Below are 20,472 nucleotides of genomic sequence, written 5' to 3' on the forward strand. Positions count from 1 at the left end.
ATAGAATAAATTATTAAGAGTGGAACATAAACTGAAACAGCAACAGTAATTTCTCATTTTGCTTTTGACAACATAGGTCTTCTCATGGCTCATCAAATGCATCCAGCAGCCTAGAATGTAAACATGCCCCTTTACATCAAACAGCTTGGTTTACAATGAATGAGAAAACCTCATTGAGCCGTGATCGAGTAGGAAAGAATAATGTAAGCATTTTGCGAGATGATACAATAATTACCTTGTTGTTTGCTCATATACGTATATTTTAGAAAAGTATTAAGAACTGTGAGTGTGCTTTTGTTTGACTGTTTGTAGGCTGGTTTTATTTCCCCTCTCAAAAGGCAAGAACTGAAATTTAATCTCTGACTAAAGCTCTGACCAATCAAGACCGGCAATGAGTCACTCTTTCCTCAGGATACAAGGGAACTGAAATGCCCTTAGTTCAGTTACTTGCATGATGAGTATGGGTGCCAATATTAGCGCTCATTTTACCTTCGCATTCACATTTCACACTTATATACTTACCTGAAAATTTCACAACCATCACGAATAAAGTGTGAAAAAGCGAAACTGCACACACAAAGCGATGAATGCAAACAATTGACTTTAAAAACTAATTTAAACACCCATAATTGCTTTCCAAACAAACGACGTAGTAGTCTTAGCAAGAAACTACAACTGGAACGCATCCACAGCTCTCCTCAAAACAGATTATATGGAAACATAACATTTTTCCTAACAACAGTTACTATAACAAGCATTCTGTACCAAACATTGCAATAAGCTGCAGCTATACAACAGTGTAAAGATAAATTCTGACCACCCTCACCCTGAAGAAATGTAGTATGACTATAAAAGGATGCAGCTTTTTTATACATCCACATTCAGCTGTGTTACAGTTCTTCTTCCAGGCTGGAATGGTTGAAATAGATACAGTAAATTGATTTGTATACTCAGACTGACTTATGTAGACAATAGTTCCACAAACTGTAACTTCTCACACATACAAAAGTGTTTAAACTAGTCTGTGCTTTTGACACAGTTTTTAAATGATTTTTTATGAAACAAAAATGTGCAAAATCTCCTAGTGATCCAAATATATTTGGACAATTTACTTGGGATAAAATGAAAGCTATGAGGCCTTGTATATGGTCTGAATCAAACAATGGCCTTCATCCACTGTGCATGTGTTTCTGAGTGTATCTGGACACGTCTATTGTAACTGTCCATATTCGCGTGGAGTAGCTAACCTGTCTCGTAGGGGCCTTTTCTCGTAATGCAGGCTGAGTTGGGCGACTGCTTTGGTTTCTCCATGCCAGTGGGGGGCAAAACCACTCCACCTCACTCAGGTAGATGAGGAAAGAGCAGTCTGAACCATCTACACCATAGAAGGCATAGCAAGGGTCTGATGTCCATCGCGCACGCATCCACTGAATGGTTTACAAAAACATTAGGAGAAACGTTGCATTCACATCAACATAGAAAAATTGTTCAAATGCAAATTAAATATAGGAAAACAATATGGAAAGTAAACGCCAAACAACCAAATTCTTCCTATAACCTTACATTAAAAACAACAGATTGAGACACGCACATCTACCTTCCCTGGACACTCTGAGAAGCGGGGATCTCTGGGTACTTCACACTGGTTTGACGTCCCATCTCTTATTGCTGGAATAAAAGTTTGAACAAATTGTATATAATGATATATTTTAATCGGCTGGACATTTACCAGGAAAAGGCAAACAACATCAACAATAATTTAAGTTGAAATATGCCTCTTTTGAGTGAAATATGAAATATTTATGTGAAAAAATAAATATATTAATGTGAGCTGCTGTATGTCTCAGAATAATTCACCTCCAGTGAAGATAACTATTCACACAAAAAAGCAAGCTTAGCTATGCAGAAGATGCAGTTTGATGCATAAAAAAGGGGCACCGATCTGTAGGCTCTATTTGAGGAACCAAACAGCTGACCCAGAAACACATGACACAATAAAGCGGAGCCAGTTATTCAGGCCACAACTCATGCACAAAGTTTACATCCTACAGACAAGTGGCAAAGAGTGGAGCCGCTGCTCCTTAACATCAGAACTATTCAGCAAAGGAGCAATTTGGTTAGGATGATCCCCAGATGCCTATTTGGGGAGGTATTCTGGGCATGTCCCACTGGGAAGAGACTCTGGGGTAGACCCAGGACACACATGAGGGTTTAATCTCTTGGCTGACATGGGAACTGTCTCCCCTGTAACCTTGACCTGGATAAGTGAAAGAAAATGAATGGATCAAGCAGCTCTAAACATGGGCAGGGCTCCACACCACCACTCACCCACAGTCCCCCAGTCCTCAGGAAATTCCAACACAATTCTCACTCGGATCAAGTTAAATTCAAGTTCATCTGTACTCCCCACTAGTCACCTGGAACTGAAGAAGCCTCTTTAATGAGAGGCCAAATGTCTTCAAACTTAAAACAGAAGTTAAGCTACTTCAGATTCATCTTTCAATGAGTAGCATGACCTGGATGACTGAGAATATAGGACAACACATTTGGTTATTTTAGCAATACCCAGAGCAGCATGTTAAATGATTATAATTTTCATTTGTGTTTTCTTTAATCAAAGTGATTTCATGCAGACATGTCTGTAGTCTCTAAATTACGGTATTACTATAAAAGCTATGCAGCAACAGGGACTACCGCCATGATTTCTAACATCACAATTTCCAACAAACTCAGTGTATGTACTGTCAATGCCCACACATCCTTGTGACATCCCTTTACTTGCAGCGCAACTTTATCTGCTGTGCTGCAGTGTGCAATGCATCAAACACCGGGTTTCACAACACAGCTGCCAACCGTTACAGGGTTACACTAGCAGTAGCACCAATCATTCAGGCTTCCACTGACTTAGTTAACTGCATCTCTGCTGCTGATGTGAAGAAGAGAAGGGAGGGTGATGGATACAGTGAAAGGAAAAAAATAAGAGCAAGAACTCAAATGCAATTTGAGTTTCCATTTGCCTGCTGAAAGAGACATTTTTTCAACCTGTGTTTTCCCTTTGGCTTCTTTCCACTGACTGAAATAACACACACGGTGAGACACCCACCCACTTACAAATATGATTACAACAGTGACCACTCTAGTAACAACTGCAGACTAACTAGATCAAAACTTGAGCCTTGTCCCTTCAAGAGAAATCATAAAAGCCACCTCAGTACTTGAGGGGAAGGAAAGACTTATCACGTCTGCATTCTCTCTCTCTCTCTCTGGCACATGTCTGACCGTGAGATAAATAAACTGCCGCTGAGCTGGATGATAATAACTGCTGACTGGGTTTCAATTCAACTGAGATTTTTGCATGTGCTGTCCTGTAATGCACTGAGAAAAAAAAACAGGAGGGAATGTAATGCCTATTTATTCCTTTGTAAATAATTGGGCAATTACCCCAAAGAGGAAAAGTGTGTGTGTGTTTGTCAGGCTATCATTCAGCAGAAAACAACAGGGTTGGATGAAGTCAGCAAAGCAATGATGCTACAAATTGAGGTGACCACACGAGTTCCCAGTGGACTGGAGCATTCACAACTGTATTATCTTCCATTCTTAAATTAACATCAGTAAGCTTCATCCTGTTTGTGACTTTGTTGACTTCAAATTTTTTTTTTTTTTTTTTACATTATTGGAATCACACGAAGCTGTCGTTTAAATATGTTTTATAATCTAAGCCCTTGTGATTTTGCCATTTTAACAAGTCTGACTGTGTGTCTGTGTCTGTTCCGCATGAACAGCAACACAGACAGCTATATGAACAGGTCCAGCTGTGCTTCAGTTCAGCATTCATGAAAAATTACACTCAATCTAACATTTTATTTCTATTTGATGGGACTTGTAGAATACGCTTGACTTTATTAAACACCGAGATCTACGATGATGCCCAGTGACACGCTGGCGACGCGTCTGGGGTGTACGCTGCCTCTCGCCCATAGTCAGCAAAGATAGGCTCCAAGCAACATCTGTGACACAAGGCTTGAATGATGACAGCCTCCAGAAATAGGACAGATGTTTTTCTGTGTGCTTTCTGTGTGCTTTCTAAACTTTAACCTATCTATGCATTCTGTATATTAAATTAAGAAATTCACACACATGATGATGATGATATTATAATACCTCTTCCTTGTGCCATACTGCTCTGCAGTATCTGCTCCACCCTGATGGCCATGTTGGAGACATTCTGAGCTATAGCTTGGATCTTCTCCACCAGGCCGGCTGGTTGAAACCTGTACAAATGAGTCAAGATTGCTGAGTGATAAAGAGATAAAGGCACAAGGAAATGAGAAGTATTTTCACACAGCTGTCACAGAAATGCAAAATTAATTTATACAAAAGCTCTGCATCAAAAGGAGCATCTAAACTGACATGGCACGCAAATCTGCTATAAATAGAAATACCTATTTCTCATCACCTAATCGACCTCTCATGGTGGCATCAGTCTTCCTGCTGCAAAATATTCTTCTTTCACTTCAGTACTAGGCTTGTTTCTCCCCTCTTCAGTTATTACAATCTATTGTAGTTCATTCTTGCTTGACACTCCCTGATTTGGACTCCAATCACATAGTGACAATTCTCAAAAGCTCATGTCACTTCAAATGCATAAAAAAAAAAAGGTGCCGTACCTATGTGGTGGAGCTGTCTGAAGTAAATTAATTAATAAGTGAGTAAGTTAATTAATGAAAGAAAAAACAAAAACGTGCAACTGTATCTTGCGGTGAAAAGTTGAGAATTCTATAATTCTATAACGTTGTTTTTTTTCTTTGCATTTAAAACTGCTGCAGCAAAGAGAGAACTGCACACCAGGTGCACCAGCATAGCAAGCATTGGTTGTGCTGGCAACATGATTTGAGCAACACTGTGTGATCAACCATTTACTCTGCTTCCCCTCCTTCCCATTTTACATCAACAGATGTAGAAGTGTTAGTGGGAAATGAAAATTGTCAGACACTCGGTTGGAGCGTGAAATAGAAAAAGACCTGTGCTGTTAATACCACTTCCTCTGTAGGGTGAGCGGTTTCCCATTCCCCCAATAGGATGTGCAAATGTGTGTGTGCTCTTTGCTGTAAGAATGTGTGTGTATCCTTTTGTGTGCACATCTTAGTTCTGGATATTTACAAAAGCATCTGACTGTACATGACTGCACAATGCTCAAAGCCAAGCATGCATAACCATGTGTACTCATATTGCTGTGCCGATTATGTCTATTTAAATCCATTTGCATGACTTGATTTCAGTGTGCTTTCTGTGTTTTGTGTTTGTGTGCTTTGCATGTGGTTTGAGTGTGTGACTGTGCCTCTCCCTGCTTTTTCAATGAGGCATTAACCCTCGTTAAAGCCAGAGACTTCATTGCAGCACAATAGCACATCAGAGCCAATGATCACAATAACTGATAATGTCTGAATATGTGTGTGTGAATGCAACGAAGTGTTGAAAATTGACCCCCCCCCCCCCCCCCGCCATCTTTTGAATATTTTCTCAAAAAAAGAGAAGCCATAATTCACTGATGCATGTTTATTTTAAGGGCAAAGTAAAAGGAAATATCAAAACGCTAGATTTCCTAAAACATGCACGACTAATAATAGCTTTCAAATATTTTTTGAATCTCCTTTGCATGACCTCCCCAATAACATTGAGGACTTTCTGGCATCTCCCGCTTGGAATGCAACCTGGGATTGACACTGAGTGACCAGCTGTTCCTGGTCGCGCCTACAAATTAATGTTCTACAAATTTAGAATACATTCCTGACTTAGAAAGCAAAGCAGTGCAGGTTTTTGTTTAGTCCAGTCATCCTATAACTGTAATCAGCCAATAGTGTTTTACAGTAGCTTTCAGTACATGGTGAGTACAGAAAGCTGTCTGACTCATCTGTAGCGGAGTTATCAATAGTTATATTGGCCCCCAAGGTTATTGCATGTAATGTTAATATCCCGTCTGATCCTCTGTCTGCCAGTGGTTTTGGGTGCTACTTTTAGAATTTTGGTCAGCCTTAATGCCAGCGGTGGGATTATCTTGAGCGATTCAACACGGTCAGACTTCCGTTCACAGTTAGTTGATCTCATCTATTTTGAACTGTGACTTCAAATGGTGGATTAAGCATTGCCGCTGTCCCTATTTCATTTCTTGCTTGATGTCAGGGATTGACTCAAGTCCTGTCTTGAGTTTATGCTTTCGGGCGAGCACCGGACCTGCGCCACGAGGCATTATTAGGGAAGGCTGATTTGGAAACCTCTGCAGCTGATTCAGTAGCATACAGACTTATCCAGGCCAGACTGTCAGCCAAGTCTATGATGGCATGCTCTAGAATCGATGTAATGCCATGTATAAACGCGTGTTCACGCTCAGCACATTGTGCAGTGAGTGACTGCTGCAGAATCAATGAATATAGCAAAAACACTGATTGGTGTGCATCCATTTGCTTTTTAATGTATGCTTACTTGTCCCATTGTTTCAAACCATTAACTGTGCATATATCTACGTATTTATCTGTATTTAAATGAACTAGCAGGGAAGAAGACTAGAGGGGTAATTAGCCACTGAGGTGATGAGGAGCTTCAGAAAGCGAGCTCATGTTTATGGAATAGGACTGCTGGTGGTGTACCGGTACTTCTTTCTGAGTACTGAATTCTTTCTGGATTTGTGATCCACTCAATTTTGGGGACTTGAATCAATTTCCTCTTTCATTTTGCCTTTATTCAAAGCCTATATCCAGAGGTGAGGGCTAATCTCTACTATGTTCACGAAGGGGCCTCCTATTATCTCACATTGTAAAAAGACCTAGTTGCACCTTTTGACTTCTGCTATGAGGGGACATCTTTCATGCACCACAGATTTGCTAGAAAAATGACTTGAGAATGGTTTTATTTCTTTTCGCAGATTAACATTTACTACGACAGATGGCATTTTTATCACATGCTAAAAGTAAAATCTCCAGTGTAAAAACACTTTCCAAACCCCATTGGCATGAACACATCCTTAAATAGTAATATAAATTAAAGCTTATGACAAAGTTAATTATAATTTCATTCCTCTTGTTTGTACTACTAAAGTAAATGTGCACACGGTAGTGAAGGATATGACTTTATAGTGCCTAATTTCAGATCCAAACAGGGCAAGGGAAAAAAATTAGACAGGCAGAGAAATATACAGGGGGGTGGTTGTGATTTATTTTTATTTTTTTAGATATAAAAGCAGGCAGAAAATGGATCAAAAAAATAGCTTAAACAGCCACAACAAACAGACCAACAGTACCAGTGGACTCATGTTAACTGCATGTTAACACTTAACTGCATTTACTCCACCGCCTCATTACAAATGCCATCCTACATGCGTGACAGCACACACACACACACACACTAACTGTTTCACATATGCTGGTAAAATTACAATTGATCAGCTTTGTTTGTTTCTCACAGTGATGTGCAGTTTGACTTTGGCTTGAGCACTGTGGAAAGGAACGTCTCCTGGGATAAAGGTTGTAACTGACGGAGCTTAGACGGGGCTTAAGGAAGGAGAAATAGGTGAAGCTTACAGCGGTGATCGTCAGAGGGCACATGCCTCGGGGGAGACTTACCAATCTCCCCGCTCATCCGTTGCACCGTAAAACAGAGTGAATCAACTGCACATTCTGTTCCTCTCCGTCTCCCTCTCTCATTTTCTCTTGCTATTTCCTGTCTTGCTCCCTTGTTATTTTCCCTCTTCTTCTTTTTTCTCTAACGAGTGGCTCCCCCTTGGGTGAATTGCAGGCTGGGGCCTCAGACATCAAGTCCCATTCACTGCAACATGGGAGTGTGTCAGCATCAATGAATCTCACATGGAGATGAGACGTCAGTACGTGTGTGCACGCGAGTGTGTGTGCGTGTGTGTTTTCTTGTGTTTCTGCCGGGGCTGGATTTGGGTTATGTTTTCATGAAGCCCTCAGTTCCCATTTGGTCCTCTCCCTGCTGGCAGAAATCCCACTTTACCATGTCATTCACACCTTGCAATCTTTCTCACGCACTACATTATATTATGCTGTGTATAGCCTACTGTACATTTGAGAGTAAAAGGTAAACAGAGAGCAGTAGGAAATAATGATAACAAAGGGAGAAGGCAACAAAAGAAAAGTAGAGGCATTATTCAGGGAATATAAAGCCACAATTTTGAGCTTTTCCGTCTCCCATGGTAGAAACGCGGCTCGACATATTCATCCAACCTGAGAGAAATTACAGAAATTACATTTGGCAAGACACTTCACCCACATTGCCTGTGTGAATGTAGTGAGGCATTTTGGGGAAAACTGTAGATTAAACATATTTAATCTACCCCCCCCCCCCCCCCCCACACACACACACACACACACACACATTAAATGGCCCATTATGAGATATTAATTGCTGTAAACACCAACGTCAAAACATATTAATTGCTCCATCCTATCTGCTCAGATGAGAATTTGAGCACTTATCTCAGATATTTAACATTTTGTGGACGTGAGGGGTTTTCTGTCAGCGTGCATCACATCACTCCGGCTGCGTTTAGTTAGACCACTTGAAAATGAAAGCCTCAGACGGGAGGATTTTAGAGAGAAGAGAAAAATGGTGCTGATGGGGCAAAGAGAAGAACAGTTTGCTAAAAGCAGTTGCAGTAAGGTCGTACGAAACTGGTCTGTTTGCAGCAGTGATTTTGGGATAATTGCACCAATTTCCAAGCAATCATAAGATTGAAAAATGAGAGCAAGGATGCGAGTGAGTCAAGAGAAGATAACATAGAAGTCAGCGGCTGTTGTAATTAGAAGTGTTGCACAGTGTACAGTGAACACAGCTTACATTAGATTATCCAATTATAGCATTTAATGTTAGAAGCTGTGGCAACAGAAGAGAAATCACTTTTCCATTTCTAAAGGGGAACACTTTATTATGGTGGATGGAGAAGAAGACTGCAGCAAAGATTCTATACAAGTCACATTTCTCAGATAATTTCAGAAGGAGTGGACTTCGGAGCTTAAATAATGAGTGGATTAGCCATGCTGTTTCAGTCAGAGCGGTATACTGACAGAAAACCTGAAAGTATTTTACCGCCTTTCTTGACAAGAAGGATTGAAGTGTCATGAACAGGAACAGGGAATGTAGAATGTTACACTGGGAATGGCACAAAGTTTTGTTCACAGAATGTATAAATCAACATAAACTTGTTAATAGCAGTTGTTTCCACACAGTTCTCTTAGGGCTCAATTCCCAATTTTACAAGAGAAAGTTTTGGTTCCATTCACGGTCCATTATATGAATAAAGGAAGTTTTTTTTGTTTTTTTCTATTACAAATTAAAAAAAGAAAAGAAAAAGCAAGGCATGTTGATCAAAATGAGGCTATGAGACAGTACAGCCAACAAAGCAGCAAAGCTTTCATCTCTAGTGCTTCACAATTAAATGGGAGAACCAGCATCAGGCAATCAGCTAATCAGCTATCCCATGGGCTCATGCTAATTACTCACATGCTGCTAACTCTTTCCACCTGACAAATGCTAGCTCTACTGTTTTGCATTTAATTGAACCTTTTTAAACTTGACCATGCAGAGTCAGACTGCAAATATACCCAAAACTAATAGTAAATATATGGTTGCATTATTTTCAGCAAACAAGATGTATAGTTTGATGTTTTTGTACACTTGACCTCATGGTAAGGCCACATCTATATGGAGATAAATTTGGTTTTATATGCAATCAAACAAAAAATGGATTTGCAATTTAAAAGAATATTTGCAAACAAGACCATTATTATCTATCAACATCATTATTTTTGGTTGCAGATCTTTTTTTTGTTTGCACATTTCTTTTCATAAATCTAGGGAGTGGTGATAAATTTATCAAATTGTTGGAAACCAGAATGCAAATCTAGAAAAAAATTAAAACATAAGATACCTGTTGATAGCGGAGCTGAGCTCATCCAGGCGCCGAGCCTCTGAGTTGGATGTGTTGTCTAGTTTGGACAGGCTGTCCATTCTCTTCAGAATCACCTCCAGCATGTCACTGATCTTCCTCAGTACGCCACGAGACTCGACGCCCAGCACTGAATGGAGACGAGACAGGCCATGGGGAATGAGTATAGCTGGAAAGTGGAACACGTAAACTTGTGGAGCAGCATGCACGTTAATCACGAAGCCTGGAGCTATTCCGGCTCAACAGACTGTAGATACATTTGGCTGTGCTATTGTTTTGGACAACTGAGTCTATGCACTTCATTGTAAAGTATATAGAAAGCAAAATTCCATTTTGTCTTCGTCCCATGAGGATACATTCACAATCTACCCTCTTTCTGCTACACATACAAGCAGTTGTTTCAACGGAGAAAGGAATACATATACTGGCAATCAAAGGTGGAAAGACAATGCTATAATGGTAGCTTCATAGATGGACAGGGAGATAATAATCTCACTGGATAATAAGAACCCCATTTAGATAATTAGTGGGACAGAGTGTCTGTGAATTCATCTCATAATGCTTTTTCATGATGAATGCCACTGAGCGCTTTCATATACAGTAATGTCTATAGAGAATTAGTCTGTGCTCTTCAAGACTTCTTTGTCAACTCATGATTTTTTTTTTTGTTTGTTTAAACACCTGTAGATGGGAGTGAGAAGAAGACATGGTCACATCTGAAAATGCTGAATAGCAATACCTAGTTTATACTAATGGACTGACTGTTGCAACTTTATCTCTTAAAGACATATTTAATCATGTGTCACTAAGATATATAGTAATTGAAATTGAAATTAAGTAACGGACAAAGTCGTTAGGAGAATGAATGAATATTTTAATTGTTATTAATCAACAGTCATCCTTTGAATCGTGGACTCTTCAGTAACCCCACGTGATGCAATAAACTGCCTTGGCAACAGCAATGGACACCATAGTCCCTTAGAATGTGTATTCTTCCCGCTTCCTGTCACAGGACCGTATTTACCAACACAAACACCTGGGCTGTCGTGTCTGGCCATTCTATCAAACTACAAGCCATCTGCTTGACAGGCAATTTTCACCAATGGGCAATAGCACCTAACAGCACTGGTGCAAGGTCACTGTCTACCGCAATCTCTGTCAGCAGTTTAGAGCTCTATTCTCTCAGCAATAGACATATTCATCTCACACTTAATCCTTTGGTTCTGATGGATCACCGTGTCCGAGTGTGTTTGTTTTCTGATGGCAGGATAAACTTGACGCTTCAAATTACCATTTAACATGGACGAATCCCTTTGCATATGCCAAATAAGAAACTATATGTGATAGATAAAAAGAAAACTGTTCACAAGTTGACCTTTCATATGTTTCCTAGATCACATTTATGGACTCTCATTTTGAGTCGGGGGAGGGGGGCAATGGTTCCCTGTGAGTCAGTGTTTCTTGATGAATGTCCGTGTCAAAATGCAGTCAGCGAGGCAGCACTCCCATGGCTGGAAAATGACCAGCATTTATAAATGAGGTCTGCCTTTGAAAACCTCATCTTTGTTGCAGCGCACATGCACCTCAGTAAAACCAAAATACTCACGGCTTACTTAATATGTCAGTACAGAGTCGCACAATACTGGCTTAACAATCTAGTATAGGCTACAATAATATAATTTAAGGAATGTTATATTGTATCATTTCATAGCTTAATTAAAGTTGCAATATATTTGATATCTTTATACACAATCAATAAATATAAACTTGTCATAACCAATGACAATAATGTCTTAACATGTTGGGCCCGCCACTCCATGTGAAAATCAAGATGAAGGCGTTGTGACTGTGAGGATGCTTGTGTCGTTGTCCTGGAGGCAGGGAGGGGATTTATCAACTACTGTACTTCCCCAGACATTCTCTATATGAACCTTCATGGTTGGCAAAACTCTGAGGGCTTGGCAGTCCTTCATAATCAAATGCTGAATAGCCTGGTCCCACACATGCTTCCTGGAAGCTTGAGGATCAAATTTTTTTGTTATTGCCTACCTGAGTGCCTACCTGTTTGTGGATGGTAAATGCAGGCTTAGGATTCAACAAGAGACATAGCAGTGAGCGAATAGGGCCAAGCAGTCGGCATATTATTTCATGGCTTGTCTGGCTTCACTCACTGGGTGAAACATATAAACACGAACACTCCCGGTGTCCTGCTTTAGCCACCGTGTTGGGCTGAATATTTATCATATTTCTCCTGGGGACTGAAATGCATGAAGCGTAAACAGAATCCTTGTTAGTGTCGCTAAACAGAAAATTGAGAGAAAAGAAATGCTGTGGCCTACACAGCATTTCTTTTCTCTCATATAATTTCAACATCTGAGGAGGAGAATTTTGCAAGTTGGAGCAATTAACATAACTGTCTGTATATCCAGCTGCTAGTGAGATGCATCTTTACGAAATCATTCAGTCTATCTGACCGTGAAATAGTCACAGCGTGACCGCCTGCGCCAATCCACAGTGACGGAAATGGCAGAAAGGGTCGCACAATATTAAAGAGCCATGACTTCTCTTCACAAATTCATTTCATGTGGCTAAATAAAAAAAATACATATTTCACACAGGCTATCTGTGTTGACTGCCTCACCAAAAAAACAATTTCCATATCCCAGCACAGTATGGTGCCACATTAAAAGGGGGAACGGGCAGGCAGAGGTGTCTTTGGATTGCATATATGTACAGTGTGTCTGTGACAAAGGGATGTCATGTGTGGAAGGTTAAATAGATAATGGAGTCCTCCATTGTAACTGAACAAAATTGCTAAAAAAAAAAAAAACAGCAGGAATCCAAGCATGCGACTGCAGCCCAAGGTGATCTACCACTCCATCTGAGCATTTGTTTACCTTTTGTAAAAATGACAGAGGTCCTACAAGAGACGAAGAAAGTTAAATGGCTGCAATTTTGCTCTGTTTTTGCAGGAATAATTGAAATAGATAGACTAATATTGTAAATATTACAATGGTGATATAACATCCTCCCATAAGCAGCATGAGAGCTGAAATTCAGTATGTTATAGGGATGTTTAGATGTTGTATAATAAAACACAAATGTGCTAAAAGTTGACAAATGGTGATCTAGAAATACAAAGTGTATTATCCCATAAAAATAGCTTTTTAAAAATAATGACATCCGATCTGGGGCAAGTCGGCTGAAAGAATTGTTCACCTGCAGCAGAGTTACGGCACTTTGAAAATGTGTCCCCGTCTCCTCTTATCAAGCAGATCTGAACTCTCTCTTTGATAATGAAACTGTCTTGAAGCAAATGCTAAATCATTTGAAATGTGGTGGAGTTGTGAGGCAACTGTTTCTATCCTTCCTATGATGAACCTGCCAATCATGTGTGTGTGTGTGTGTGTGTGTGTGCGTGTTAGCAGCACGTATTAAACAACTTACGAGTATGTGAGTGCACATAAACACAGAAGTACTCAATACACATTTGTGTGCATGAAGTATTATGTGTGTCAGACCGGGATCATATTTTGATTGGCAGGGGGGCAGCATTGATTGAATATGCATGAGAGAAATCCATTTGTGGTTTGATGAATGCTGACAGAGGAACCTGCTGCATAGGAGTTGACACAGCTAAATTAACTAGAGACTGATATCATTTTGCCACAGGAGTACAAAGACACAAAAAGAGAGAATGGCAACTGCATAACAATCCACCTCCAAACCAAAAAAAGAGAACATTTTAAATGCAAAATCGAAACCGTGGCTTAATAATTATGGGAATATAAATGTTTGGCTTTAAATATTCCATCACAGTGAGATTAATTTGAATGCATGACTTCCAGCTGTGATTCAGAAAATGCATCCTCCTAAAATAACCAGGGTGCTAACATGGTGTCATCCCTGCTGTGCCTCATAATTCAGTGTCCGCTGCAGGATTTGTCTCAACACATCATCACAGCAGTCGGTCTCAGCTCCTCATGAAGAGCGACTTGGAGGCTTTACAATAAGCAAACATACATCATGACCTCCAACTAATGCACACACATATTCACTTATAAATGATGCATGTCTATGGACTCATAGTCCTTCATCACAGCACCCGCTTCATCCTTAATTCTGCTCCACTTCATCGCCAGCCTTTCCTTCTTCTTACTTGCCCTCTTTGTGCTTTTGTCTTGTCATCCTCCACATGCCCTTCTCTTACCCAGTTCTTCATACTGACAAGGCACTTTTGTCAGCAGTCAGACAGAACAGACAAACTGGTGCTTAAAGCCCTGCTACCACTCCAATCTTCAGCACATTCCCTCCTTTCTATACCCATATTTAATTCCAGAAAATTACAGACGGTTTAATTATGATGATAATAAAAACTAGAAAAGCACTCAGAGAGCGCAGACCTCTGCCGAGCAGCTCATTCCCCTAATTAGATTTACGCCATCCTGACGGTGATTGTTCTTGGTATCTTTACACACAACCATGAAACGTAACAGTGAATCAGCATTGATGTGTGGTTTTAACAGATTTGTGAATCCATAAATGGGCAGTGCTTCCTGGATTTGCTGCATATTACATTATTCTGTTAATAATAATAATAATAATGAAGGCCACATGCAATCCAAAATCAATGGGCAAACCATTAGAATACAATAGCCCAATCTTGATGTTTCCTCTTGATTCGGCTTGAAAGTATTTATTGTTCATCTAGTTTGGCATACTCTCACTATTTATCTGCACATGTCACGGCAAACTGGATTTTATAAAGGCATATGGGAATTATGAGAGGATATTAAAAGACATGAGGAACAACAGAGAGCAACATGATGCCTATTAATGCTGACAGTTTCCGTCACTTCTCCTTTGAGAGTTCCTCCAAAGTGGTGAAGGAAAGGATGAAGAATGACTCGATGTGATTGTAATACGTGGTTGTAATCCAGTACCTCGTCTCTCGATATTTAAACCCTCGTCCTCCTCCCCAACCTTTCCTAGATTCTACATCTTGTATCAACAGTGGACATGATCTTTCCCCCCATGGGCATCAGCAATATTCTTTGTTTTCTCTTTTATTCATCGTCTCTCTTGAATATTCATCCCTCTCTGTCATCTTGATAGTTTATCTAGCAAAGAAAATCGAGCAGACCCTAACACAAAGCGGCTGAGACAAACCAACACAATTAATATTACATATATTTGAAGAGAAAAACAACCCACATTTTTAAAAACAATATAATGACTTCCTTCATCAGATCAGAATTATTCTCATGGGAATTAAAAAATGATCAACACAATGTTTATCTGCTGACCTGAAAGGCTGAATTTCCGACTGATGACTAGCCTTTAACATAATATGATAGCTAACAGACACACGTGCATACAATATACGTGAGAACGTGCAAGACGGACACTCTCATTCACCATCCTGGCAGGCTTGACTGACGCAAGCCGTGACCCTGATTAGCATTTCTAATACCTGCTGTAGTTGCTGTCAGTCAGAAAACATGTCTGCCGACTTTCACAGCTTGGGCGGCGCTGCATGGACTCATTTTAACATAACCACGTCAATATGTGCAAACATGATGGAACATGATGTGTGTGTGTGTGTGCGTGCGTGTAATTTAGATGCAAAACATATATGACACGACCTTTTCTGTGTGTGATTATTTGGTGATGGTGTGAACAACAGACAAATACGCATGCACGATGATACAACACTCATTAAATCCCACAGGATTGGCTAATTAATTATTCATTCATACCCCTGTGCTGAGGATGATGTTGTTGTGAAATATTGATGAGCAAGACTAGACAATGAAAAGTGTGTTTATGCTCTCGCTTTGATTGTGACAGTGAACGGTTAATATGATGTCCATAATATGGCATATTTAACAGGCTTGTATGTGCTTTTATGCTTCTCTAACATATGGATGCCATGTCATTTGTCATCTTAAAATGTAAATATAAACGTGTGTCTTGTTTCATCATTCATTCTCAGGCTAAGCTGCAGCACACCACCACAGTATTAGTATGTCACTAAATAAGCACTGTAGCTTCCCAAGTCCAAGAAGCGGAGCAGCTTCGTCAGCTTTTTTGATGCAGATTGTGTGACAACACCGTCGGGGTCCTGTGTTAAACTCCAGACATAGTTTTATATCAGTAACAAAGGCTGTTATGTCAGAACTCAACATGAAGGGTTACCCACTTGCCCAGGGTTAGTTTAATGCCATTCCGGCCCAGCACTTCACTTACAAGATTGGGCATGTGGTAAAAAAAGAACTTAACAAATTGTTATTTCTTCAGTTGATGATGGAAGCACTTAATGAGTGAGTCATCTCACTTCCTTCTTATCCATTAGGGAGTTGCAGTATTGACTGTGCACTCACGAGAAAACGACAGTGGTAAAACTATTTGAGATAAAGCACAGGCCTGGAACAAGCTTTTAATTGGAGAAACTCAGCTTAAGTACTGTGTAATATTTGAAAGCAAGACAGATGAGAATAAAAATCACAATTAACTTAATTATATGTTGTTCTTTCATAACAAGTCATTTAAAAAAAACGCACGATGAAAGACGATTGGGAGAAAGTGGAAGCACCCTGGTTGGTGCGATGATTGGACATTGGCTTAATTTCAATGATCTTTTTTATCTACAAGTGGAGAACAGAGCAGATCAGAGTAAACAATGAGAATCTGCGATTTCATTATAATTAAAGACTTGTAAAATTAAATCAATTGAAATTTAGGAGGTAATGCAGCTTGTTGAGATGCATTCTCACAAAAGTACATACAAGTTAAAAGCTGCACTTATTATCAGTACATCTTTCTAAATATTTCATGTTCTGCCTCTGTGACTGCAAATGAATGTGGACTTGAATTTGAACTCACACCGTCATTATAGAAACATCAACACACAACGATTGTAATGTGAGTGTTTCTGACAGGGAAAACTGGGCTTGACTAAAGCTGTTCCCATTCAAACACTCGCCATTTCTCAGCAGGCAAATCTGCTGAATGTTACATGACAGAAACAACCTAGAAGAAATTGTCTTTTCTTTCTGTTGGGTTTTGACATGTCTTTTATTTAGTGGGAAATGGATGGGCGCTATCATCTGAGCTGACAGGTAAAGCCATTTAAACGTTCCCAGTGAGAGGAAGAGCCCAGACTCTGGCGGAACAGCACAGACACACGGCCGGATCAGTTCAGTAAGATGTTGGACAGAAGAAAACATCAGTAAACCATTGTTACAGCTCGGTAAAGCATTGAAATGCTTACTTAAAGTATATTGTATGTGCCTTAGCAAAATGTTAAATGCTTTTCTTTATGCACATTGTATAGCCCATATATACTATAATACATATAGGATGAGCATGCTGTACAATGTGTTATTCTTTCCTTTTGTTCCCGGCTCCCATAGAAATGCCATTTGTACCACACCAATATCTTACAAATATTTGACACGTGCAGCCTGTGGTTTGAAACATCGACAAAACCAGCAGCAGACATCATCGTGACGTTAATGTTAGAAGCAAAAATGTGTGGACTCATGCTAGTAAGGGCTGTGCTTGCACGTGTGTGTGTGTGTGTGTGTGGTTCTTCCAGAAAGATTGAATAGAATTTCAACTGACTACGTGACGAGTGCATAAACATAGTGTTCATAGATTTGTCTTTCAGCCCACATGAATCTTCGTTTAGCTTCAAGCCTATGTGCACCCCGGTTATACACTGACAACATCTCATCTGCCCTCAAGATTTGGCCTCTTCTCTTAAATGTTCAGCAATCACTCTCCTCGACGTTTATCTCAGCCCTACAGCCCAGCAGAGACACCTCATCTCCCCAGCAGCCGAAAACAAGGACTCGCTGTCTGTCTCACATTCACATACATCAAGATAAGTGTTAGGTTCCGTCTACCTGTTCCTACAGCTCCCATGTATTTCTCTTTCCTCCTTTTTTTTCTAATGGATATAAATCACTTCTCTCCTTTTCTGGCATTACCCAAGAGGAGCTGCTTTCTGTCTCCATCTTATAAGGGGGGGACCACAGAGACAAGAAGTATAACCATCCTTGCATGAGGCTGCTTTAAATTCACTGATGTTTGTCATTCAATTTGTTTCATAGGCATCTAGTTCAAAAATGCATTGTGACGATAGTGCCTTAGAATAAAGAGAAGGGTCTAAGATTTGCAGCTAGCTATTCTGACTTAAAATCTACGGTGAAAACTATCATCTTCCACCGCTGAAAACTTTTATATATGGACTAATAAATGTCATACAACAAACACATCAAAAGATGAAATAAAAAATCAAGGGGAGATAAAAAAGGGAAGCATATAGACCAAAAGGAAATGAGAGATGCACAAAAGAAAGCAAATCAAACACAAATGAATTGTGAAATGATGAATTAGATCAGAAAACTCTGGAGCAATATCTAATTGTTGTCTATATGGAATCTCGGCTGCCCTAAGAGATGTGTCACTTCCTGCTTGCAGCATTTCCTGAAAAAGCACCAGTGCGTTCATCAACGTTACACTGCTACCTAAGCACCATAGCCAACAAAGCACTTCAGATTCACATAATTTAAGGGATTTACTTTGCCATGTGTTGCCAAACAGTATTGGTAGCTTTATGGTAGCTTACGCATGTCTCAGCCTAGTTCTTCTACTGAGTGATTTCTAGCATGGGTCGTTTAATTTTTCTCTTGAAAGCAGCATGCCGCATTTTTGCACAATGTAATTATACAGCAGTCGATAAGGCGCCGTTTACGTCTTCCAACCATAACATGAAGATGCATTGAGGCATCCAAGCAGTGTTCTTGGTGGCTTTTATGTCAGTAAAACATTGTTTAACGTTTCATTAGAGTTCAACTATATATCATAAATCAATTGTCAGATGTTAATAAATATTTTGTAAATAATTATGCTATAAATCTGTCACAGCTTGAGGCGGGCCTGTACTTTTCTATGCGCTAACTTCTCCCGTCTTCCAGAGCCTCCTCCTGCAATCAGCTCATTCCGGTCACCTGTGCTCCCATGCTCACCTGCAGCTAATCTCTCATCAGCCCCGGCTCTACATATACTCAGCTCAGACGCCACACCCTTGCCAGATTGGTAGAGATGTTTCCTACATTTAAGCATTCCAAATTGCTCTCCCGTGCGTAGGGATATACAATATAGCTCAGTTTCTGGATTTCACTGCTACTATTGTGCGTTTGGGTTCTTACCTGCCTTGGGCCGTGCCAAAAAATGCCTTCTTTTTCCGAAATATATTTATTGCTGAGAAGCTACTGTTTCCTTATTGCTTAATTTGGGGTGTTTTTGCAATGAGGCAGTCTAATTTTGAAGACTTCAACATCAACTGCTGTTAGATAAGACGTACCTTTAATGCACAACAATGTCCAGCAGGCATTCTAACAAACATAGCAATACTAATTTGGCTGAGTGACAATTTGTCCATGTTAAACTCCTACAGTGCTGCCAGTAGTGCAGGGCTTGTGAGAATCGGTATATCCATCTTTAAAGGTCTGTTTTATAACTTTTTTTTTAATGACAAAAAACTCAAAAGCTGCATCACTGACTTCCAAACCAAAAAACAAAAACTTGGAAAAGTGTCTCAAAAGTTGACACACCATCTGTCATTATTTGGAGCCGGATGTGTCACTTTGAAGACGGTTCAGAAGCCTTCATTTCCTCATCGTTTCATCACTTGTCCACTATTCACTTAATGAATAAATTAATTATTCTGCACTGCAGCGATCATTACTGTCGCTTTTCAGACAAAGGCAGAAGTGGAGTGGAAGAGCTGTTGAACTGCATTCAACACGAGTGGTGCATGTGAGCGTGGGGGGGGAAAAAGGAGGCGGAGGAATAAACAGAAGTAAGCTGAAAGTCAGAGGAAAAATCTGTAGCTACCCTGTGATTATTCAGTCTCCTACCAGGCACTTAATATATTTATCTCTGAGGGGGGAAATGAGAAGCAGGAAGAGGAGAAGGTGGGGAAAGAGACGGCTTCAAGAAATAATCGAACCATTCTTGGTGTGCTTTTATGACATTATCAGCAGAAACCAGTAAAGAAACCATTTTAAATACAGCTGTAGTTTTGTTAATGCAGACATAATAGCACCAGTAGTCTGTCTAAAAATATCGGGAAAAAGAGGCCACGGTTTCCTAAACGACGTTATCGTACATTTGTAGAGAGGAAGCTGAACCTGACACTATCAGGGATTGAGAAAATAACCAGTTTATGGCAGGGAAAATAATGAGCTAGCAAGCTGTAGGCAAAGATGGCGTAATTGAGACAGCATATTGCTGCAGAGCAACCTTCCCAGAGACATAAGGATAATATAATGTGCTGTGGAGGAAATTCTCATTTGCGACTGGGTAATAGCACTTAGTTCAGAACAATGGCTCTCTCTACTTGCAAATTGGATTGCTTCCTCATTAATATGTATTATGTTGGGATTGGGTTTAGGAAGGAATAACAGTGAATGGCCAGAAGTTTGAAGAGGGGAAAGGAAGGT

General features: G+C 39.9%; 1 protein-coding gene across 1 annotated transcript in view; it reads right to left on the minus strand.

The window, feature by feature from the left end:
- LOC137906601 (alpha-1,6-mannosylglycoprotein 6-beta-N-acetylglucosaminyltransferase B-like) overlaps nt 1-20,472 on the minus strand; it is a 51,108-nt gene that overhangs the window by 23,172 nt on the left and 7,464 nt on the right. The window contains exons 3-7 of the mRNA XM_068750890.1: nt 9,941-10,088; nt 4,162-4,271; nt 2,252-2,257; nt 1,592-1,659; nt 1,248-1,427 (exon numbers count right to left, since the gene is read on the minus strand). Coding sequence (XP_068606991.1) covers nt 1,248-1,427; nt 1,592-1,659; nt 2,252-2,257; nt 4,162-4,271; nt 9,941-10,088 — 512 coding nt within the window. The remainder of the gene's footprint in view (nt 1-1,247; nt 1,428-1,591; nt 1,660-2,251; nt 2,258-4,161; nt 4,272-9,940; nt 10,089-20,472) is intronic.

Source organism: Brachionichthys hirsutus, chromosome 17 (assembly GCF_040956055.1).
Source record: "Brachionichthys hirsutus isolate HB-005 chromosome 17, CSIRO-AGI_Bhir_v1, whole genome shotgun sequence".
Taxonomy (NCBI): domain Eukaryota; kingdom Metazoa; phylum Chordata; class Actinopteri; order Lophiiformes; family Brachionichthyidae; genus Brachionichthys; species Brachionichthys hirsutus.